Source organism: Terrapene carolina, unplaced genomic scaffold, assembly GCF_002925995.2.
Source record: "Terrapene carolina triunguis isolate 2854851 unplaced genomic scaffold, T_m_triunguis-2.0 Scaffold102, whole genome shotgun sequence".
Lineage (NCBI taxonomy): Eukaryota > Metazoa > Chordata > Testudines > Emydidae > Terrapene > Terrapene triunguis.
In genome coordinates, this window is record NW_020664453.1 from 2,288,591 (window position 1) to 2,313,093 (window position 24,503).

Sequence of the window (24,503 nt, forward strand, 5' to 3'; positions counted from 1 at the left end):
TGACTTAAACCAAATGCTTCCTATTGAGATAGGGTGGGATCCACAAAAGAACTTTAAGTGCCTCAACTCAAGCTGTAGGCGCTGAAGTCTTGGGTTTGGTTGCCTACGTCCCAGCTTTGTAGCCAATCCACAAATCTGGTGCTGAACCCTGTAGGTGCCTAAACTCCCTCAGCATCTCCATTTTTCAGAGCCCCAATTCTCTTGGTGCCCATGTTCTGCTGCTGGGTATGCACGCTGCTGCCTCACTCTAGGCATCTGGACACCCATCTCCCAACTTAGCCCCACAGCAATTCATGAACTGGAGAGAGACAGGCATTTGGCTACCTACGTTGCATGCAGGACCCCATCTGGTAGGCATCCTCTGAGACTGCCTACTTGGTTGGGTCCCATTCCAGGAAGGGGGGGGTGCTGCCCAGGGGCTAGTGCACTTGCCTGGGATGTGGGAGACCCAGGTTCAATTGCCCCCTGCCTAGCAGAGAGGAGGAAGCAAAGATTTGAACAGGGATCTCCCACCTCTCAGGAGAGTGCTCCAACCACTGAGCTCTGGGATACTCCGATTCACCTGTTGAAGCTGTTGCTCTCTGGATTAAACAATGAAAGAGTGGTTGGAGCAGCGGGGGGTGGCTCTGGGGTCTTCCATCTCCCAGGTGCGTGCTTGAAACTCTGGACCCCAGAGTTATTCCCAGTCTCTCATGCCCAATGACTATTTCAGTGTTTATCCACAGTGGAACAATCCTTCCTCCCCCCCCCCCCTCCTCACTCCATCCACTCTTTCATTATTGATGCACAGTACAACCGCTCCAACAGGAGGTCCATGAAGGGTGTTACCGCCACCAGACCAGAGGAATTGTTCAGAGACAGTCCAATGGTTTAACTAGGAGTCATGGGATGTAACTGAGCCAAAGAAAACAGCCTGGGTTTGCCTCTGCTCTGCCCTGGAAGATCCATACCCGAGAGAGAGGTCAGGGAATGAAAGGCCAACTCGCCTATCTAATGAGACTACCAGCTAAAAATCACCAGTGGTTCTGCTGCAGGCACCTACACAGTGCTGACTGGAGGGAGACCACCAATTCATCTCACAGGCATGACCCAATATTCTTCAGATGGGAACAACCTTCTACCAACAGGAGCCAGATCAGAACCAGGGGCATATTGCTGCGGGGTGTTATCTGAGCCATCCAGTTGCTTAAGTAGCTTGTGATTGTTACCAATCAGTCCCAATGAAAGACTTTGTGGGTGACACTGAATCCCTCCCTCTCTATCCCATGGGGTCCCTGGCCATTTTAGAGAGAGCCCCAAGCCAGAATGGGCCCTCAACTCACCTGGGCTGGTGGCGGATGGGAGGCGGGGGGGGGGGGGGGGGGGGGGGGGGGGTGGATTCAGGGCTCTGCTTTGGGTTAATTTTTAGTACCATGCCAGGGCCTGCCTTGCACCTTGTATAGTCACTGTCTAGTACTCCTGGCAGCCCTTCACAGGCGTGTGAGTAGAGAATTACGATTCAGTAGCATTGGCAACCACTTTATTCAGGTGTAAATGACCAGCTAACGTGTGAGGCAGTGGGGCTCAGGCCTGAAGGGAGAACACTTACTCTGTACCCCCAAGTCTCAGTGGGAAATTAGGACTCTGCAAGACCCCCTGTCGCCCACAGCTGCGAACAGCAGCATTTGGAGAAATCCACCTCTGTATGTGCCTTCTGTAGGCTGTTTAATACCTCAGAGAGCCAGTTCTGGAGCTAACAAGCAGTGAGATTTGGTCTTCTCATGGTATTTCCTCTATCCTGCTATATCATAAGAAAACCAAATAACACATTAGTTTGACATCAAGGGCTCCCTTAGGCATTAAAAAGCCTGTGAAAAACATAAATGCAAGACCCAATATATGAGACACAGCCACTCTCAGATCCCCAAGCACCCCTTAGAAATAATCTGTACAGATCTTTAATTCCAATGGCCTGAAGTGTGAGTGACCTTGTGCAGCACCGGCCTAGTGCTCAAGTGTACGCTCCTGTTGAATGAAAGCCAAGTAACCGTGTGTGTCATGGCCCTTCGCTCAAAGGCAGATCAAGGAGACTCTGCACTTAGCTCTTGTGGAAAACTCCAACTGCACACAACGTATTCACGTGATAAAATGAAACCAGATGTTAATGGGCTAGAACCTGCAACACCATCCTCACTGTATCATTCAACTTCAGGCCACAGACCTATGTGGCCCTTGACAACTATAAGGGCCCAGGTTTTCAAACCGAGGTGCACTGTTGGGGTCCTGAATAAATGACCTGGTTTGCAGATGGCCTAGTTAGGAGTCACATGGCTGGCAATTGTTTTGCCACTCATTGTCAATTTCACACAGCTGCTGCTGGCTTGCTCCATGGCTTGCTGTCAGCTTGGCTTCCTTTCCCAGCACCAGGAGGCAAACTGACAAGCAAAGGAGCTCAGCAGCTGCAGGATCCTGAAATTGACATGAGTCGCTCCAGATTTTCTGCCCCGCTGACCCCGCGAGGCATCTGTCGGCGCATGAAGTGGTTCCTCGGAGGCAAGGAGCTGACCGCACGTGAGCTGCATTCTGCTTGACTGCCTCTTACCTAAAGAACTCCTCCCCCCACATCGCAGCCACCAGTGGAGGTGAGGAGTTAAGGAGCGGGACGTTCTCAGCTGAAGTGCCTTTTAACCTGGAAACTATAGCAAAATAGCATTCAGGATCCCTCGTATTGGTACTAATTGAATTCTGTGGGGCTTTTATGATTAGAAAAAAGCTTTGACACATCTATGCTTTGTGAAGTCCACCAGGGGTGAATACACTTTGCCTACCTAGAAACTAGTCCTGCTGTCTCAATCAGAGAAGTTAGTCTCCTCCTCCCTTCCTAAGCACGTGAGCTGGCCCTGATCCTGCCAAGGCTCACGCGTGTGCTGAACTCTGTTCACATCGACAGTCCTTGTCAAGACAATGGGACTGCTCCCAGTCTGAAAGCCAAATACGTGTAAGCCTTTGCAGTATCTGGGCCACAGTTTGCATGGTGCAGCATGACTGCACCCTAGATTCCTGCCTTCTACAGAAAAACCTGCATGAGGGGCTCAGGGTTTGCCGTCTCCAGATGGTACTTGCACTGAATGCTCTTGGGGAAGAGATTTGGATTATGGAGACTGACGCCGGCCAAATCCACAGATCTTGGGGATATGCAGAGACAACGGCTCCCCAGTGCCTAGGCAGCACAGACCTGGACTATCACAGGTAATACCAGGGACCCATATTCCACGCCACAACGTCCAAGTGATCAGCCACTTGTAGGCCTGGATAACCCTGCCTGGAGTAAAGGCCCACTTTTCTGAGTACCGTATTTACCTAATTATTTTCATTGGGCAAACGAAAAAACCATTGCGTTCTTTCTTGGACATTGGCGTTTACATTTTCAGCCAGCCTGAGCCCTGGCCTCCCTTTTGGTTGGATACCCGTAACATTTGTTCCCATTAACTCAGGGCCCAAAGAACGAGCGGTGGGCCCAAACAGACTGGTGCCCGGATTCTGAGCGTTGTAGTGCAACTGGCTGGGGCTTGGGAACAAAATTACAGGGGCACGTTTTATGGGCCCAAACGACATCTCCCCCTTTAAAACATGGCTCCGTGGGTGCAGGGAGGAGGCCTGTTAATTGATGCCAATGGACTCCCAGTACCCACGGCATGGAGGATTGCAGCCTCCATGTCAGGTGGGCCAGCAGCTAAATATGTACAGGAGAGGGGGAAGTGAATGCAGAGTACTGGCCCGTGGGGCATTCACTGCTCTCCGAAAGCTCTCCAAACAGTCGTATTCCACAGATGATTGCGAGACAGGCTGTGTTTTCAGTAATGAATCAGACCTTGTTTTAATGTTCCAAGCATCCTATCTTCCCCCTACAAACCAGCGCATTCCCAGGAGCCAGGACCCGACCGAACAGCCACAAACCCTGCAGCTGGCTGTGGCCTCCCAGCAAGCTGCCCCCAACCCCCAGTCGAAGCAGGGCTGATCTGCGAGGCACTGGGGAGACTGAGCAGCACTTGAGCGCTGCAACCTGGGCCTGTCTCTGACGGTCACTTCCCCCCTCCAGGGTTAGGTCTCTGGCTCAAAGACAAAATCATCCGCTATCAGTAAATTCTCTGGCCCCTCTTTTAACCCATAATACATGTCATCCTCTTCCACACTCTGTCTCTCTCCTGACTCTGCTGCCTTTGAGCCAGGACCTGAGACCAATGCAAACTGTCTTGCTGAGGCAGCCCCAGACAGGTAGTTCTGGGGTAGGGCTGGTGTTTGCTCCTGGCTTGGACGCCACCCTTCTGCCAGCGGTGAATCAATCAGGGCAAAATCTTCATAGCGAGGAAGCTCAGACCTGGGCTTCTGGGTGTGCCCCTGTGATGGGAGCGGATTCCTCAGTGAGTTGGTGGATCCCCCCAGAAACAGGCTGCTGGAGGTGGATCCCTCGGAAGAGGGAAGGTCAGTGTCCTCCGGGAAGGAAGCCAGCGGCGCTGCACTGTGGGACCTCTCTGATGGGCTGAAAATGGCATAAAGGTACATTGAAGGGCACGGATTCATTTACTGGCTGGTTTCTGTGCTGTTGTTTCCCTGTTTTGTGTTTTTGGCCATGGGGTTTACAGTAAATCAAGCTGAGCAGATGCTCGCTGGGTTCATGGTGTTCCTTTCACTAGCTGACTTGTGCCTGGTTTTCATAATGATGTTGTTCTGTTTATTTCCCCTCCCCACTGTGGATCTCAGCTGCCACTAGTCAGGTGAGGCTCTGACACTGTACACAGAGGGAGCCCAATCTCTCCATTTTGGTACCTTCGGAAGAGCCCACCTGCCCATCCCTCCTCCTCTCCTTCATCTGCTGTGCAGCAGCTTCCAAGGAGAACTTGCACAGTTCACGGTGTCCTTTGACAGTCTCCTTGCTGTAAATCCTGGCACAGGCATAATCAGACTCCCGTGGCTCTCCTGCCAGTGGTTCATGGAGAATAGAGAGCTCAGAGCTCCTTTCATCACCCAGTAGATAGACCTGCTGTGAGCTGCTAACTGATTATCCAGAAATAGTTAAGCAGATCAAGGGCATGTCAGTTAGGCAGATGGCAATGACCCAGTTAACCTCCCCATGTCATTTCAATTGGCTATGATACTCTTCACCTCTCATCCTAAACTGTTGAATAGTGTTGCTTATGGACACGTTAAAAAGCCACCATGTTCTACCCTAGAGATGGCCGCATTCCAGCAACGGGGGGGGGGGGCAACTGATTCCTACATCAATAGTTCATACTATCGGTTAGTAGCGTTTGTAAAGCAATTTGGGGATCGACAGGATTCTAATCCAGCTACTTCCACTGAGCCCATCACCATGGCATCTGTACGCCTTGCTTGAAGTCTTTAAATGAAGAAGTAGTTAGGTCTCTCTTTGCCTGAAACTCTGAACTGGGAACATGGATTTACTCTGAGGAATGACATTTGTTTATTGAGACGTAGAACAGTGTAAGGAAATTGCCTTCCCTAATCAAATTTTGGAAGTGATTTGATCCGGTCTGCTACAAATAATTTGGATAAAAAAGCAAACAATAGTTTGCCAAACTTTGATTAAAAGTTCCCAGAGAGAACATAATTTTAATCCTCAATATTATCTAAACTCTGATTACAGCACAAGGAGGAGCTAGAGTCAGGGTTCAGTCTAATGATGATTTCAATGAACATATGCACTGAAATAATATTCAACACCTGTGAGCCCCTGTGATCCAGGGGTCTGCCATCATGGACCCCTATGTAGGACCCAGCTGGGATGCTAAGGGGCCTAAACCCTATTGGCAATCAGGGTTTGGGAAATAATGACCTATTTTTGCTTTAAAGCGGGGAAATGAAGGTTAGGAAAGGCCGGAATCCTGCAGTTAATCGTGCAGGGGGTGATTTTCAAAGGCACACAGGGGGACCTGGCTGCCCAATTGTCCTTGGTGCATTTGAAAACCTTCCCCTTTCCAAAAAAACACCCCTTCCTTTGACTTCAGTGGGTGCTGGCTCAGGCTCTCATGAGGCCGGGCTGTGTTTTTCATATAAGGGGCTAGAGAAAGCCCGTTGCATTGGCCTTGAATTGTGTTTGGGAGAGGAGAGAAAGCTGCAGCACCTAGTTAGGCTCATGTGAACTCAGAGTGTCCTAAATTATGGAACACCTCACAGGACACTGTCAATACCACATTGAGTAATCGAGACCGCCGACCAAGGAACTAACCCACTTCTTTCCCTGACGAACCAAGGGACGCACCCCACCCATGTACTTATTCGCTACACCGATACTGACTTGGACTCTTAATACATTCCATGGGTGGCATACCCAAGCCCACTTATCCACTGACGCTCTAAAAACTCCCGCACCCCAATCTGGGTCTATGCTGGTTATGTGATATGTATGTATCTCTTCATCCTTGCAACCGATACCTGTGATCCCTCATAACCCAAGCCTGACCCCAGATGTACAGTACCTTCCCTCTTAACTTTTGTATATTAAAATGTTTAACTCTGTGTGAAGCATCTGACAAGCAAGTTCATGCCCCATCATTTGCCTGCAGAGACGTTTGCCAGTCACCAGGCAGCGTGTTCCTGCTGGCCCATGCAGCTCTCTGGCTTCACAACCACAGCAGTTAAGCAGGAAGCCAGTCGCCGTAACCCTTTTGCTGCTGAACCTCCACTGCCCATGCTGTGCTGCTGTCACATGTCACTAGTCTCCTGATGGGCCTGGGATGTTGGGATGTGCCCAGAACATCCAGCATCACAGCCGTGCACCCTACCTGCACTGGATTGCACTGTTTCCTACCTGCATTGCTGCTGTTTACATTGCAATCGCTCCCAGGATGCCCACCTGAGGTACGGATCCAGGCTCACACACCAGGGCTACAAACAGCAGGGTAGGTGTTTTGGGTTCAGGCTGGAGCCCGGGCTCTGAAACCTGGCAAGGGGGGCAGGGACTCGGAGCCAGGGCTCTAGCCTGAACCTGAACCCCTACACTGCTGTTTGTAACACAAGCCCGAGGTTCTGAGACTCGGCGCCATGGGTTATTTTTTCCCAGTGTAGACATGCCCATAGAAAGAGAGAGTCCCTGGCCCAAAGAGCTTCCGGGTACCTGGAGAATCCAGCAGCTCAGGAGGCATGTTCCGGTTAGATGTATCTAGCTGGAAGGATTTGATCACCGTATCTGCTGCCTATTGTTATGTCTGTAATGTGTGAATCTCCATAAGTGCCACTTTACTGCCCTTTGGACTCCTCCATAGCAGATCCTCAAGGTCACCTACCTGCTGATTGTTGCTGTGACCACTTGGGATGCTGGATCTCTGTAGGTTTCTCCATTGTTCTCTGAGATCCTGTGGACCTCAGCCTTGGCCTGTACAAAGGGATGGGGACATCCTCTTGTCTTGAGCTCACAGTCACCTAGGAGCGGGGCCATTTGAATCCCCAGACACTCCACAGAGCCCTTTGCTTTCCTCTGGATCTGTTCATAAGATGGCAGGCTTTTCTCATAGACATTAGCTTCTTCCTGGCTGGTGTAGGGAGTCTGGGAGCTGGGTTGAGGGAGAAAGAGGGGAAGGGACGCTATTAAATTCTGCCATTTAACTGGATTCCAATAGTTTCTGGTTAGACACAGGAATTTTATCGTTAGCTGAGAAGGAAACGAATAAAATGCCACAAAAGGGAAGAGCAGCATGTTCATGTCACATCGAGCAGGTTTGTATTAGAGAGGGTCCCCACATCTGAACTCCCCAGACGGTGGGGAGGTTTGGATCCAGCCTGTAGTGACCAACAGTCACCCCCAGCTGAGAGGCATTGACATTAACTATTGGTCTTAGTCTAGTTCCTACTGAGAGAGCCTGCAGTACGTCCCTGCTGCTGTCGATGGCAGTTTGACATGGGGGGCTCAGTGGGGGGTTGGCTAGGAAAGGACTGCAGGATTTGGCACTCGCTCAACAGGCACTAGAATAGGCCCACCATCAGAACAGCAGAGAAGGACTTCAGTGGGGGATTTTGCCTGGGAAAGGCCTGAAATCAGTGGGATGTCTAGCTGGGAAAGGACTGCAGGATCAGGTCACACCACCCTCCCTTCCTCCACACCACTGTTGGCAGCCTCATCAGAGAGAAGCGATGTTAGTCAAGGGTTGAAAGAACATGGAAACGGAGTCCTCAGTCCCAGGATTTTTTTTCCCCCCTCAGCTTACTATTTTTTTAATTTTTTTTAGATGAAATATTTTTAGCCTTCCCTCATGCCAGGGTTTTCAGACCCTGCCCTCGTCCCCGGAGGCACACAGATAACCTTGTGTACAAGCTCAGGCGCTCATTAAAAACCAGATTGCAAACTGTTGAGCTGCGGCTGGGAGCCTGGGGTCTTTCCAACATACCAGCTCTTCTCCGGAATTTCATTTTCTATCGAAACAGCAGGCGTGCGTGACAGGAACTTCTCGGACTCCGTCTCCATGGGGACAAACGTTATCTGGGGGGAGGAAAAAAAGAGGGATGAATCATTCCTCTGAATGTGAACAAAGAGGGTGAATCTCCTGCAGCGGAGGAGGAGTTTTCCCTGGCGTGGGGCTATCATTAACTCCTTCCCAGCGGTGACATCACACTTCATTGGCACTTTAAGTAGGTATTTTTACATCCAAAACACTGCCAAGGAAGAGGTATCTAAGCCCCCAGCTCACATTTACAAAGAACAGACAATATGCACGCTGCTCCCCTGGCCAGGAAACTCCGGCTGATAAGAAGAACCACAACAGGGGCTCAGTCGTGAAAGGTCCGGAGTGTTCAGTGGTCCATGTAGCATGCTCAGAACCTCAAGCCTGGCCGGGTTGGGACTTAATTATGTCACCAATAGTGCGCTCAGTCCTGCCATCCTGCTGGATGACAATGGGCGTCCTGCCTTCTGAGGCACAGAGGAGGCAGGTAGAGAAATGCCAACTCGTTCCAAATGGAACTGAGAGCGTGCTTGTACTGGGCCAACTGGTGGCCCTGCAGGCTCTGAAGCACAAATCCCAGCAGCAGCTTGGCCACCCTCAGCACCATCAGAAACGATGGCAGATCTTGAGGGGAGACAGGCCCCTTCAGAGACAGGCAGGCCGTTCCCCAAAGGGGCCCTTCAAGGGAGTCAGAGCTTCGCCATGGACTTCAGTCTGAGGAGAAGCTGGGGGCTCCACGGCTTTTCCCCTCCCTCCAGGAGCCATGTTTGGTGGCCAGAGCGCTGGGGGATGAGAGGCAGGATTCTTCCCAGAGAGAGATGGACGTTTGCATGGGTTATTGCAGCCCAGAGGGTGTGGTCCCGAAATGGAGACATCACCTGGGAAAGGATGGGCCCAACGGGCCGGATTCCCAGCATTCCCAATCCACGCCCCTACAGACTCTGAGGACTGGATCTAGTTCTAAACTTCATGGCTGGCCTTTATCGCTATAATGGGCCAAACCAAAGCCCCAGAGCCAACCCCTCCACCCCCCCGCCCCAACCTTCAGGAAGTCTGGATCCAGATCCAGACGCTGTAGCTTACAGCTCTCTCTCAGTGACACTAAAAAGGCCTAATTGCCGGCAATTAAAGACCCCGTATAATACAAAATTCTGGAGCCGGATCCCTGTCACAGGTGAACCCTTCAGCTCATTGTGAAATAACCTCCAGTTCTGCCCCCCACCCCCACCCCATGCTGTGCCTCAACATGCACTGTCATAGGCCCAGATCTACTGCGTCACTGAGGGATTGTCTACACATACAGTGCTGCAGTGGCACTGCTGTACTGCTCAGTGCAGATGTTACCTACGCCAACAGGAGACCTCCCGTCGCTGTCGGTACTCCACCTCCGCAAGAGGTGGTAGCTACATTGACAGGAGAAGCCCTTCTGTCGACATAGTGCTGTCCACACCAGGAGTTTGGTCGGTATCCCTGCGTCCCTCAGGGACTCTAGACTACAGACATAACCCTCGAGCTAATGTCTTGTTTCCAGTGGGAAAATAGTGTTCTTGGATTGATGTTTCTTCAGAGGATGGGAGTTAAATTGTTTTACTGCGCTATCAACATTCTTTAACCTCCGAAAGGGGTTTTAATGACCCACCTAAGTCAAAGGGTTGGGGGTTGGGCATGGATTCAACAGGGTCTAGGGGTTCTTTTTCCCTTAATCTAAACTGAATTTAAAACAACTTTATATAAAGCTATCAGCCATGGATGAGCAATAAATAAACGCTTCCTCCTCCCAGCACCTTCCTGGCTATCTCCTGTACCTTTCACTTACACAGCTGTGTTGTTCCTTAGGCAAAAGATCAGTTCTTCCCCTACTCTACGAATTTCTTTCACGGTGTCGTGAATCTGTTCAATAAGCTGCTTGCGTGAAAACATTTCTGCTGCACCAGCCTGCCCCTCTGTTACGTGTCTCCCAAAAGAACTTGTTTCAAGAGTCCTGTGAAGGCAAGAGGAACCCTTTGGAAAGCAGACAGTGAAGACACCGGCTGAAAGTGGGGGAGGGGACTCTCTCCTTATCCTTATCAAGGTGGATTTTGGGGGTGGCTTTCCAACCGCGACCCTGAGAAATGAATCAAGGCTTTCTTCATTCTTTGATTCCTGTTCATCATTTCACAGCAATGATTTACAGTGCAGCTGTCACTGAGAGGTATAGCAAAGGGCTTGGGACATACGGGATAGTTTCTTTTAAATGATTCCTTCTTTCATGAGTAACAGGGATTCACTGCACTGCCCAGTGAAAGTCGGCCCTGCTTTCAGTAAAGCCTGAAGGGGTTTTATCCCTGGATCAGAGAAAAGAAAGACACCCTGTCCAGCTTCTCCTGTGCCTGCTGGGCCTGTAACTCTCCGGAAACGGCAGCCAGCCTCCTCAGCTGTCTTAGCATCCTAAGGGTTAAAGCCAAACCTGGCAGAAAGCAGGCTCTTTGGGGATAGAAAAACAGTGTGTGTGTCCTTATGGGGCATCTCCTCTTAGGTATTAAGGAGCACTTTGAAGAGATGGAAGGGTATACAGTTTTGTAACACCAGTTAGATGTAATCCCCCTAACCCCTTCCGTGGACAGTGGCAAAGTGTCTGCTCCCCATGCACAGAGATAACTGGAGGTGCCGTGGGCCAGGTGGAGAAAGTAAGGCAGAAGAAGTGTCTGTCCTCTCTTCCCTGCTCCACTCACAGCTGTTTCACGTATTCTTTTTGAAACCAACCCAAAGTTATGGTAACTTTTAAATGCCCGTTTGAAAGTTAGTCTGAATTGCCTGACTGTGGCAGAGGGCATCTTCTGAAGCCCCTTGATGCTCCCAAGCCCCTCTCGAGGGAAGCAATGCATTACACACCCAGGAGAAATTGCCAGCTAGTCAATGGGACATATACACTCAGCAATATCCCAGAGCCAGCCACAAGCACTGACTGATGACAGATCAGCTGCCAAAGGAGAGAAGGAATGCTGGGCCAAGCCTTACAGTGACTGTACAATCATTACTAGTGGATACTAATACTTATTACTTTTCATCCCTGGGTCTCAAAGCACTTTGGAACGAAGGGTAAGTACCACTATCCTCGTTTTACAGATGGGGAAACTGAGGCACGGAGCAGTTAAATTACTTGCCCATGGCTGCACAGTGAGTCAGTAGCAGAGATGGGAATAGGACCCATGTCTCCTGGTCTGGTGCCTTAAGCATTGCACCACCCACCCCTCAGCAGGGCAGTTAGCTGTCTCAATGGGAATTTAAGCCATCAGCTACTATCGTTAAGCACCTGTGGATGGTTTTTGGCTCCCAACGATGCCTTGCAGTGCCCCGCCCATATCCCCCCTGTGCCAGAAAGCGCAGATAAGAGACTCGGCCCTACCTTGGGGTAGCACTGACACATGCTCCAGGTGATCCCCACTGCTATGGTTAAAACCCCCAGGGTGCAAAAGGTGATGTAGACCTGGGGCTTGTCCACGCTCATGATGAACATCCCAATCATCACCAGGAAGAAGCCCAGCACTATGAGTCCGTAGCGGAAAGTTTTATCCTCAGCCATTGCAAACCACACAGGTAGAAACCAAGGGCAGAGCGAGCATGCAGAGAGCGAGCCCGGGGCTGGGAGGAGACAGATGCCAGGGAGTCCCTTGCCTGTCTGTGTCCCGGCGAGCACTCCTGAGGTGCACAGCCAGGAGTGTGTTCCCAGAGGCTGCCAGGGACTGAGGATCAGCTGCACAGTCAGACCAGTCCTGCCCAGGGCTGAGCCAGCCAGTTTTTAATGGGAGTGTAATGAATGCAAACAAGATCCTGAAATTCACACTCCAGTGAAGCTGCCCAGCGCACTTCACTCTAACCTTCCCTCGAGGCACCTGCAGCCCAGGCTCCAGAACACCTTAGCCAGGGAGTGCGAGTCGGAAAGGGAGAGGTCACAGGGGGAGGGGGCAGGTTAGTAGCACCAGGGCCCAGAGATGGAGCCACACCGGTAGAAAAGATAAGGCTGATGCCTTCCAGGCATATCATACAGCACGGGTGTTCCTGAGCTCTGTGGATGTGTCTTTGCACCACTATGTTTGTAAGCTATTGGAAAGGAAATGATGTTGATTTATTACTTGTATTGCGATAGAACCTAGGAACCCCAGTCTAGGGTCAGGGCCCCACTGTGCAAAGTGTTGTGCAGATACCTAAGAAAGAATCATAGACTATCAGGGCTGGAAGGGACCTCAGGAGGTCATCTAGTCCAACCCCCTGCTCAAAGCAGGACCTAATCCCAACTAAATCATCCCAGCCAGGGCTTTGTCAAGCTGGGCCTTAAAAACCCCTAAGGAAGGAGATTCCACCACCTCCCTAGGTAACCCATTCCAGTGCTTCACCACCCTCCTAGTGAAAAAGTTTTTCCTAATATCCAACCTAAACCTCCCCCACTGCAACTTGAGACCATTACTCCTTGTTCTGTCATCTGGTACCACTGAGACCAGTCTAGATCCATCCTCTTTGGAACCCCCTTTCAGGTAGTTGAAAGCAGCTATCAAATCCCCCTTCATTCTTCTCTTCTGCAGACTAAACAATCCCAGTTCCCTCAGCCTCTCCTCATAAGTCATGTGCTCCAGGCCCCCGAATCAGACCTTGCCACAAAGAACTCACAGTTAGGTAGGATGCAACAGGATAATTCCTTGTTAGCACTGGAAACTTCATCCTCTTCTTGCAAGGACTACGAGCAAGGTCACACTCCAAGCAGGACAGATGAATGTCTACTAGTGGCTATGGGAGCAATCACACCATGATGATTCGCCGTGAGCAAGAGCTTTGGGTGTGTTTTGAAGGGATTCTGGCCAGAGCTGGTCAAAATATACTTTTTTGCAGAAAACTTTGGGGAGGAAATTATGGTTATTTGGTTCTCGTTGACATTTCCCATTTATTGTAAAACAGAAACCTGAAACGTTGATTTTCAAAAAGTTTTAATTTTCAAAAAAACCGATTTCTGGTACAAATGTTCAGTTCTTTGGTAAAGCTTTTACCAAAACTGTAAACTTTTCCTGAAAACTTTTTGCTTTCCAATTTTTTGATAAAATAACAGAAAACTTTAAATTTACACATTTCAACCAACTCTAGTGATGTGTCCTGCTGAGGAAACAGCCACCGAAAAAGCCCCTCAGAAATCCCTACAAGGAGATATCAATCACACCCACACAATGAGGGACCATGTTTTTCTTTCTCTGGTTCTTCATTCCTTGTCCTCTGTGCCTTCTTGCTGGGGTGCACCCTGCACTCAGCTGCCAATGACCATCATCTCCCTGCTCTCCAGGAGATGGGATTGGGACGTCAGTTTTGATAGGCCTGGGTACTAGCCCGAATTCAGGTGGAAGGAAATCTTTCCCCGCAGCACAGTTCTTGGAGCACAGAGCAGGCCCCACTCCTGTGTTGTGGATTCTAATGGCTGACTTGAAATCACGTATTGTCCTGCATAGGCGAGATTGGGAGAAATGGAGCAGGGAGGGGGGAAAGAGAGAAACTTCAGTGAGAAAGGAGGGTGGGAAATGGAGCCAGGGAGAGCAGAAGGAGTGAAAAACAAACCCACAGACTGTGAAGGAAGGAGCAGAGATGGGGAGGGAGAATTTCCCATGGGGACAGGCACTTCTCCCAATCCCAGGAGAGAATGTTTGGCTTTGGGATGGCTGCCATCTCTCTGGAGAGACAGAGCTCATGCTTCCGTTCAGCTAGGAGGACAGGTGATTGTTTTGATTTTTAAATGGATTCATCCTAGTGGGATAGGAGAGAAGCGTGGCTTAAATGACAGGGCAGATGACCCTGCTAATCCAAAGCAAGAGGGCGTGAGGGACAATCTCAGGTTCCACCATTGTTATTTGGCTACTCTGGGGACAGAAACACCAGAACTACGTAGGGAGATGGAGCCCTCATGCGAACGTGTATCAGATCCCCATCCTTCCCTCCTCTGAGGTCGCACCAACGTGCTTTGTAGCCTACCTGCGTGGGGTCAGGAAGTGAGGGCTAGTCCTTCCTCCGTCCCCAGCTGCCCCACTGAGGCCAGCTCTTGAGGGGTGCCACAAACAATCAAATCACATAAATGTGTCTTTTAAACATCATTTTCAGCTGCATGATTTTTCCCATGTAAGTGTATTTTAAAGGGCTGCAGAGGGCAACATAGACCCTATCCGACATTCAGCTGGTTCCCCTGGACCCTGGGGGGAGTTAATGGGCGATTTCAATTACGTGGGAGGAACGACTGCCTTTCCCTTGCGACGCTTAATGCTCCCATGTTTTCATTTGGTAATCTCCCTTTGAAAAATGGATTTAGGAATAGTTGGACTAAAAGCTTTGGACTCCTGGCGCCCCCATGTGGATTTGACACACAGTTGCACCAGCAAAGGTCAATATTACAGGGACACCAACAACTATTCGTGATTAATGAATATAAAACAATAAGGACCCCATTCTCCCCTTTGCAGGAATAACCCTGCGAGGGGACAGGGAGCACTGTGAGCTTAATGGTCCAGTCCTTCCATCAGGGTGCGGGTCCCCATGTGCTCAGACCACCTGGAAACTGCAGCCCAAGAGATCATGGACATCTCCCCAGACGCTTCGCTCTTCAGCAGCAGTGCTTCACTGGGACCACGCTGCCAGATACCTCCATTCTTACCGCTACCCCAGACCCCCCCCCCCACACACACACACAGAAAGGGGAGATTACAGCACCAAGGGGCCCATTTTGCTATTTTCCACCCCCAGCTTTGTGGGGGAGTAGCCCTGCCATCCCACCAGCTCTGAAACACCAGATCCCTGCAAAACCTGCCTGGAGAGGACTCCCCAGAGCTGGACGGGAAGGTGGGCGCATTTCCCGCAGGCTGGCACCAGTCTGTCTGAGACTGACTGAGCGAACCCTGTGCCAATGGCCGGTAGATCCCAGATTGGTGTCTCTTGACAGCCTGAGGTTGGGGACATGCTACAGGCTTCTGCCGACATAGCTGTGAAGCGGTGTGATTCCCGGCCCGGCATAGTTCTAGAAGCAGAGGTCTCTAGAGCAGACGCAGTTATACTGGCAGACCTGCACTACTACTGGTATAGCTTGTTTCATTCCTGGGGGTGGTGTCACTGTACCAGTACACAGTGATGCTTCGCCGGTATAGCTGTGTCCACACGAGCAGTGCTTTGCCGGCATGGTAACCTGGTATTCCTATGCCAGTGCTCGTTGTGTAGACCTGGCCTGAATGTACCCCGATCCCAGCTCAGCCCCTGAAAGAGAATGAGCACGGCCTTTGCTGCAGAGCCCACTCTACAACTAGGACACTTGGGCACTATCTACACCAGGGATCGGCAACCTTTGGCATGCGGCCCGCCAGGGTAAGCACCCTGGTGGGCCGGGACGGTTTGTTTACCTGCCGTGTCCGCAGGTTCGTCCAATTGCGGCTCCCACTGGCGGGAAGCGGTGACCAGCACATCCCTCGGCCCGCGCCGCTTCCCGCAGCCCCTATTGGCCTGGAGCAGCAAACCACGGCCAGTGGGAGCCGCGATCGGCCGTGTGCCAAAGGTTGCCGATCCCTGGTGTATACTAAGGAAATCCACCCTGCAATGATGTCGTGACACTGGCTCAACCCCCTAATGATGTCCTAGTGCAGCTGGCTTTAGTACCAACTTCAGCAGCACCGATGTATGCCCCAGTCTGTGCTGGTGCAGCATTAGTGGTTGTTCGAGTGTAAAGGAATGACTGTAGCTACAATGGTGTGCATATCCTTAGTCCATAGCCTGTGCTCTCCAGGAGGTCTATGTGATCACAATGGTCCCTTCTGGCCTTGGAATCTCTGAAGCTAAATGCAGCGAGCCCCGATGATTTTTAAAGAGGGTGGTAATTATGCTAGACGGGGGGCACCACGATTAGAGGGCAGCCTGACCTGAAAGCCCACGGAGGGGTTTTAAATTAAAAGGGCATCGTATTTCTCATACGTTTAAAACAAAGCTTTTCCTCGTTGGTTATAATCTCCTCGTTTAGGTGCTTCGGTATGGTTGCTCGTAAGTGCTTAGCAGCTGGCTTTGATTTTGGTGGCTCTGAGACATTCATAGAATGGCAGGGGATTGGCAACTAGAGAGAAGATTAAAAAGGAAGCTCAAATGTTAACTCTAATGCAGCTGTGGCAACGTATCTTCGGGGGAAATGGGTTTCCTGTGATCTTGAGTGGTCTGGTTTTCCAGGAAGTCAAAGCAGGAACAATTTTCTTGGCAGTAGGTAGAACTTTCCCTGTATTTTCGTATTCCACTGGAAGCTCATGCAGGCTAATCCCCAACTACAGGCCAGACCCAGCTACAAGGGTGCTAGCCCTATTTCCCTGGTAGCCTTCTGGGGCCCACCTCTCACTGCCGTGCAGCTTGTGCAGTCAGATTCAAAGCCGTGGAGAATCAGGCCCACAAACATTTTGTCTATGAGCCAGAAATGTCCTTGGAGGAGGGAGGGTATACGGTTCCTAGGCAGACATGCCCTGATAGCCTAGGCCCATTGTGGTAGTAAGAACCTCAGGAGGGATTGTTTTCTAAACAAACCTGCCTACACCAGCCAGGGAAGCCATGCTAGAACCAGCTAGCAACGACTGTACATGCACCTAGGGCTTAAACTCAACCAGAGCTGTCCGGAGCAGAGCTCTGGTCAATATTTTCAAACCCACGGGGCAGAAGCCCCGAGCCCCAGGAAATAATCAGAGAATTTAAGCCCTGCATTCACCCACTCTAGGCGTGACCCAAATGTGGCTTTGTGACGGGACTGCAGATAGAGCTTGTGGCCTTGGGCAAGTCACACTCTCTGGGTCAGATCGGGGCCTGCTCTGTGCCCCCACCCTGGAGAATATGGGGGGGTGGGAGGCACTTCCCTAAATCAATGGTAGGAGCCCGAGGAGATGGGGAAGCAGCCATTGCAAAGCCCCTGCTCCCCTTCTCCCGCAGACGAGAGAGGCATGAGAGTGAGCAAGGCCTTGGCTTCACACACATACCCTGCCCATCCCCCAGCATGCACTGGGCAGCAGTGGGGTCACAGTCAGCTATGCTGCTCCAGGAGCAGCCTGTGAAGCAATGTAGTTCACCAGGCTCATGGCACTGCCATGACGGAGCCCTCTACGTCTCAGTCTTCCACCTGCAAAATGGGGATAATTCTACCACCCCACCTCAGAGGGGCCCTACCAGGCTTAGTCCAGTGATCCAGTGTGTAAGGCATGGTGAGATCCTCAGGTGGAAGATGCAAGAGAAGTGCAAAGTATTCATAATGATTGTGTCTCAGTAGTTGATTTCATTTTAAGAGCTCTGCCCTGTAGAGAGTCCCAGCCACTGAGAGGTTAAGGACAAGCAGACCCCATGAGGTAAGTAAGTTTTTTCACTCCAGTTCTCTGTTGCTGCCCTTCTGGTTTTGTTAAGGCTGGTGACAGACCCAAAATTCATCTGACCTTGTCTTTATCTTCTGTCTGTTTGTACAGGCTCTGGAATTCTCTTTGGCGCTATTTCCAAAACAAATGCTTCAATTCTCTTTGTAAATAAATACAAAGAAACCAACTGCCAGCAACCCTGCCATAAAGAGGCAGTGGGAGTGTAGGAGGGAGGGAAGGAGCAAAGATAATGGCAGGAGAACAGCTTTTCATCGTCAGAGGGAGCAAAAACAATATTTGAATAATACCTCATACCTCAGCAGCGTCCTTCAAAGTTTCTCTCGTTGGATGCGGAGGTTCTTCGTGAGCCAGGCCTTCCTTCACACACTAGTAAGTGTTACAGTCTTAGAAGATGGCTTGCAAGGAGTGAAATTACATCAGTTCAGTCTGTGCTGAGCATGGGGAAAGATCTGGCCTTGGATATAGTCCACCATCCCCAGATCGCAAGAGATTATTTATTAGAAGCAGAGCTGTTTTATGGCTGTTGAAGAACCACAGACGCAGAGCAGGTCCTTGAATTGTTCTTCCATATCTACTATGGGGTCTGCAGAGCGCTTCACAACATAAACGTCCTCTGACGAGGACACATCTAAGGTTATGGACCTTCTGTCAGAAGAAACTCTATTACAATCCCTCTTTTACAGAGTTTGTTGCTTAGATGCCAAGGATCAAATGACAACAGCCTGTAATTTATCTGGCCTTCACTGCTGGCTTAGATGCGCATTTGTTTATTGAAACTGTATAACATATTTAAGTGGCTCTGGGTGTACTGTGATAGTGCACTAGCTGAAAATCAAACACAAATACAAAAAAAAAACCCTACTACATGCTTAAGACCAAAAGGCAGTAAGTGAAGTAGCATAAGTATTTGGGGTCATTTGTAGGGAGGGGAGAACAAACAGGAAACAGCTGAGATATGAATGAATGTCCTTTATAAGCAATTATTGGTCACAGTTTTGGAAAATTAACTGTAAGCGCAGTATATGCTTTATTTTTGCTTTAATATTTTTATGGGTGGAAGATTGTCCATTAACTTCAGTTTGCAACAACAAACAACAAAAGAACCAAGCAAAAATTCCTTAAAAAACAAAACAAAACCCCGACCCCTCCCAGCCCAAGAAATAGGAGGAGACAAGCCCACCCATGAAGGAGAAATAAATCTACTAGGAAACAGAGACCCCACAACCCCACCACTCACACAAAAGCAACGACTACAAGCTACTCTTCCTCATCTCCTCATGTCTCTAGAGAGTCTATATATGCATACGCACACAGAATCACAGAGATCCCAAGCAGGATGCAGTCAATTCCCACACACAGGGAATGCCTAAAATTTCGCAACAATTTTGAGAGGAGATTTTTATTTTGCAACTACAAATTCTTTTACACAATTCCAATCCGAATGCGAAGCATTTACTGTAAGCTCTGGGGAGCGCTCACTGCTGTGGACTCAGTAGCAGACTTTCAGCTAAAGAGGCAACACTACAAAGGCTGGGGGACAGATTCTTAGCTGGTGTAATCAGTGTAGTTCCTCTGTGGCCATGGCACTCTGCGAATTTACACTGTCTGAGGATCTAGCTTAGTCTCGCTCTAAAATGGCCATAAATTTTTTGATTCCCTGAAGCTGCTTGATTGCTTCCCTCCCATTAATGCTTTGATGTGTGTCACCATGGTGATTTTACCGGATTGCTATCTCCCGCTGCCTTATGTGTGATTTCCCACGACAGCGAGAACTCTGCACTTCCTATATTTGTGTCCGTGTGTATGGCGAACGACAGTCATAAAGTACACTGGCTAGTCATCACTGCCACCCATAACAGTGACAACACTACCCCTCCCCCACTCTCCTGCAATCGCCAGCAGTGTGACCCACAGCTGTTTCTGGAGGGACTGAAACACCAAGACACTTGGGTTTTCCATGGGACAGCAGCAAAGTGACTGATTTAGAGGGACAGCAGGCTGAATACAAACCACTCAGATTATAAAGCACTGCCCTCGACTCATTAGCTAATTAGTATCAAGGATTCCCCACAAAACATTATTTGGGGGAGTTTTGTCTTGGGTTGCTCGCAGAACAGGGAAGCTGATTTCTTTGTCCTCCTGGGGGAACAATCTATTGAAGTAAGCACATTTTTGCCATATATATGGTGTGTATATATACACACACTATACTGGCTGGATTTTCAGAGCTGCTGAGCACTTCAGCTCGTGACCAATGGTTGGGTACAACTTAAGCCCCAGCGTTCTTATCTACCAGAACAACCTCGGTCCCTAGTGACTTAGGGAAACGTCAAAAGTACATTCAGCACCTAAGAGCCAAGGCCAAGATTTCCAAAAGAAACTGGTGATTTGGGATGTCTCAAGTTTGTGGTGCTAACTTGAGGCTCCTTAAGAGCCTGTTTTTCAGAGGCGAGGTGCTCAGCACTGTCTGAAAATCAAACCCCTTTAAGGTGTCTCATGCTGGGCACCCAAAAATCACTATTGAAAATCTTAGCTGGTGTCACTGAGCGGCAATGCAGCTTAGCCTCCTTAGTGACTAAATCATTTCTTAAGATGGCACTTAGGCACCTAAGTCACCAGGCTTTTATGAAAATGTTACCCTAAGATGCTAGTCTTGGCTGGATCGCTCTAGTAAAGATTCCCCCATGCATTTCAACGGGCATCCTAGGTACTCAAAAATATTTTCTTCTTCGTCCTGCTACCTGTCAAATATTTGCAATCATCAGTGATTGTATTAAAAATATGAAAGCTTTAAAACATACTGATTATCCACACAACTCAGAAAATGGCAGCATTGGGATTATCTGGATTTATTTCTAATTATTCTGGATTTACTCCTAGAAAAGACAGAACAGCCATTTTGATCTGAATAGCTGATCTATGTTTTCCCTCTCACTTCATGATCATTTAGAGGAGGAAAGGCAGGCTCCAAAGCAAACAGACTAGGCAGCAATCTATAGAGTCCAACGCATTGTATGTGGTTCATAGATCATACACCACGTACACTGATGTCTTCGTAGCTGGGCGGTGGTGTAGCACTGGGCTCACCCTGTGACTCTGTTTCCCTTCTGGATGGCGTGATCCTGAGCAGCACACTGTCTGAGGAGCTGCGTCTGCGGCAACCTGGCCACGTATCATCCTCATCTAAGTCTCCGTATAGAGGGGGTGAAGTCTCCTCCTTCCCGCCATGAGGTGGTATATAATCTAGGGTACTTTGAGCAGGCCTGCAGTTCAGGGCTTCTTCATAGGTGGGGATAGCATTGGCATCCCAGGCACTGAAACAAAAAGCAAAGCAAAACTGCATCAAGCTAAACCAAATCAAATGCATCAGGTTGTAAAATAGGATTTATAATAAAGTACAGGGACTAGGTAAAAGTAGCTATCGCATTAGCTAGCAGCTGCTCCAAAACTCCTGGCTACCTAATAGAGAGGTTTGAATTTGACCAGGCTACTCTTTCTTTAAGGGCGGCGGGGGGACCTACCACTACCAATTGCATAAGAATAGTCACAATTCTTAAACCAGAGGTCCTTAGACTGTGGTCCCAAAGTGAGTCTGCAGGGCCCTTGCTGGTGGTGTACGGAGCACTTGCTGGACACAAAAGTTGCAAAAGCGCTCAGCATCTAACAGCTTCTACTGCGCCCCTGGTGCTGGTGGCTTCTCCTTCATTCCAGATGCTAAGCATTGCGTTAAAGGGTGGCTACATATTACTTTCTAATGTAAGCAATTGTCGTTATCACACGGAAGTCAAGGAGGGTGTTTCAAGAGAAATTTTCTGCATGAAAGTGTGGTCCACTTTAATGAAAGACGTTTGAGTAACCCCATGAGTTAAGTGACTGAAGGCACTGAAGCACTGAAGGCAATTTTGGTCCATTGACACACTGTGCCATGTGGTGGTGCTTATAACTGTGTGTTGAAAAGTGAGAAACTGTTAATACTTTACAGTGTCAACAGGCTGTGCATTTGGGCATCCCAAAGTGCGGGCCTCTCCTAATCTGACATGATCATGCGGCTGGTTTTCAGGAGACCTGGAGAGATGCTATAGCTTCAAGCTTCCTTCCCACCCTCTCCTTCAAATTGCTCTTCAGCATTTACTTCTGCTGTGATGTCTAGAGGAATTCAGCCAGCCAGTGATGCCTAGATTCTGTCGCAGTAGGGGCTAGCTGACTTTATTTATGTCTTTAAAAAAATTTTCATGTAATTTAGAACCAAAGACCCCATGACGATCCAAGATCTTATTGTGCTAACATGCCAAGGACAGTACAAACGTGCTGCTAGGTTGCATTCCTGCCTGGACAGGTATAGTTTGAAACTAGAGGCAAGAAGGGAGCGTGGTAAATGAAAGGAGGAAAAATGGAGGAAAGGGAGGATGAGGGTACCAAAAACAGTCCATGGGCAGATCCTGTCTGGGGTCTCTGGGTGCTGCTACAAGCCAAATACACATTATATTATTATTATTATTTATTATTAATAGTGTCCACTGTTAATCATTAACTAATCAGCAGTGGGGAGAACCTAGGAAAAACACAATGTTTGTGCCTTTCAACTTTGTTTTGCTGAGTAAACATAGGCTGTGTACAGGTAAAACATTTGCACAACCTTTGATCTTCTCACTTCCCCTTTCCTTGAAGGGAAGATTATTTTTCAAAGGGGGTGGGAAATGTGTGTAAGGCCATGACCACAAACCTCTCAGTTAAACCTGTAAAAGGGCCTGGCTTGAGACTTGATGTTTGTATTGCAGTGTTAGGATATGGCGACACACACACACACACGCGCTCCAGAGAAACCCTGCGGGATCCCATGAAACCATCGAGCCATGATCCTGCCTTCGTCTGTAAACTATTGTACCTAAGGGAGCCAAAAGCTTGGGACTGAATGCCACAGCAAGGTGGCCATGTGTCACCACAGGAGACTTTCATCATTAGAATGGAACACAATGAAGTTTACATGTGAAGTGTTTACCTGAATTATCCACAGACCAGGCAGCGCCCAGACAGCCGCTGTGCAAACTGTCCTACACTGCCCTGCCAACGGTTCTCAGTCCTGCCCTAGTGCGAACACCGTTAGAGTTGCCATCTGTTACAGGAATGCTCTATAAAGGGGAAGGTCTGCATATAGGTAAATAGTTAGTAGATAAGGTGGTAGTAGATGATGCTCAAGAATTCTGTTTGTACAGCCCCAAGCGCAAGGCGGTCCTGGTCCATGACGAGGGCTCCTCGGCGTTATGGTAATATAAATAATAGTAACATTCAGCATTGTTCCTGGGGTTTGTAGGACCAATACATTTCTTCTTGCTGTGCACGGCAAGTGGCTTCTTGTGTGCAGCTCTTTACATGGAGCTCTTCACACCCACACACCAGTCAACAGGGTTCTCAGGCTCTTAGCAGGGCTAATTTAGTTGCAAGCCAGAATTTGCCCAATTCGCTTATGGTGAGAAACTGGCCTTTTTAAACAAACAAGTTTGAAAATCAACAAGTTGCCCCAGGCCGGCTGTGGGACGTTCAACGGAAGCCGGGTGGGAAAATTCCAAGAACACATTTGTTCACTGGAATTTGCTGATTTGTGGGAAACAAAACATTTCACAGAGACATTCACTTCTGATGGAACCCAGGCAGGGGTTTGACTGAAACCTGCCTGGCTCCTGCCTGCTCGCCAGCTCCTCAGCAACCCACCTGCCAGACTGCCTCAGAAATGGGGAGCCCAGAGCTCCCCGGGTCTTTGGCTCCAGGACAGCCTACATGCCAGTTGGCCTTACAGCAGGGGACCTCAGGGCCTGCAACTCCAGCGTAGACACCACGCAGACTGGCCCGGAGTCAGGGATCCATTCCCTTTGCGGATGAATTTGGTGGTTTCATTCCAAATCAGAACGAAACCAAATTTAAAAATATCGCAATCCTCCATGAAACAGAACGACCTTTCTCTGCCCTGCTCTGTTCAAAGGCTTCCAAGTGCAAAAGCCAACACAGCTGCTGTGGTGGAATGAGCTCATTCACAATGGCAATGCTTTCTTTGCTGAACTGTGTGTTTGTGGTGAACCCAGTACTGGGCTAACCACCTCCAGGTCATGGGGGTAGTACAGGAGAAGGGCCAAAATTAGTGGGCCAGACCTCAGCTGGTGTGCATCAGCGTAGTTCCGCTGAAGCCAAAGGAACTACACTGATTGGCACCAGCTGAGGCTCTGGCCCCAGATTTTAAAAAGCTTCCCAAAAAGCCTCTGGATGAGCAGGAGCCTGTAATTTGTGTCCCAAGAGAGAATTTTTACAGTAAGTGCTTATGTTCCTTTTAGACTTATTTTTTCCCATAGACTGATTTATAGAAGACACTTCTAAGGGCTTTTTCCCCCCTTGGTGATATATTTTGTTTTCAAAAACATCCCCGAAGCCACTCAGAGACAGAGAGCATGAGTACAGAAGAAAAAACAGTTTTGATTCAGAGCTGGGAACAAGTCCCAGAGATTCAAACCGGATGAAGAGTACCTAGCTAAATGTGCATTTTGGGGTGCTGGGGAGTCTGCCCCACAGCCCATCTAAGTCAGTGGGAATCTTTCCACTGACCTTAATGGACTTTGGATCAGGCCTTTTGTCTAACTTTTGTTCTACTTAGCAGTTAGTTGTGATGATTTTCTTTAGTATTTTTTTTACCCTGTGTCCA

The 24,503-nt window shown here is 49.2% G+C and overlaps 2 protein-coding genes across 2 annotated transcripts in view; both read right to left on the reverse strand.

Annotated features, from left to right (window-relative positions):
• Positions 1–4,080: 4,080 nt before the first annotated feature.
• On the reverse strand, positions 4,081–11,997 carry LOC112120559 (barttin). The gene is made up of 4 exons (XM_024219682.2): positions 11,821–11,997; positions 8,382–8,473; positions 7,284–7,550; positions 4,081–4,519 (listed from the first exon to the last, which is right to left on the reverse strand). The coding sequence occupies exons 1-4, from the start codon at positions 11,995–11,997 to the stop codon at positions 4,081–4,083; spliced, it is 975 nt and encodes a 324-aa protein (XP_024075450.2).
• An 8,131-nt stretch (positions 11,998–20,128) lies between these two features.
• Positions 20,129–24,503, reverse strand: part of LOC112120560 (transmembrane protein 61) — a 6,649-nt gene continuing 2,274 nt past the window's right edge. The window contains exon 2 of the mRNA XM_026651770.1: positions 20,129–21,129. Coding sequence (XP_026507555.1) covers positions 20,844–21,129 — 286 coding nt within the window. The 3' untranslated portion in view covers positions 20,129–20,843. The remainder of the gene's footprint in view (positions 21,130–24,503) is intronic.

Coding starts and splice junctions, on each gene's coding strand:
- LOC112120559 (XM_024219682.2), bottom strand. CDS start 11,997: ATGGCTGAGGATAAAACTTTCCGCTACGGACTCATAGTGCTGGGCTTC. Junction 7,551..8,381: donor GAAATTCCGGAGAAGAGCTG/GTATGTTGGAAA, acceptor CCCTCAACCCAG/CTCCCAGACTCCCTACACCA. Junction 4,520..7,283: donor GTCACAGCAACAATCAGCAG/GTAGGTGACCTT, acceptor TGCCATTTTCAG/CCCATCAGAGAGGTCCCACA.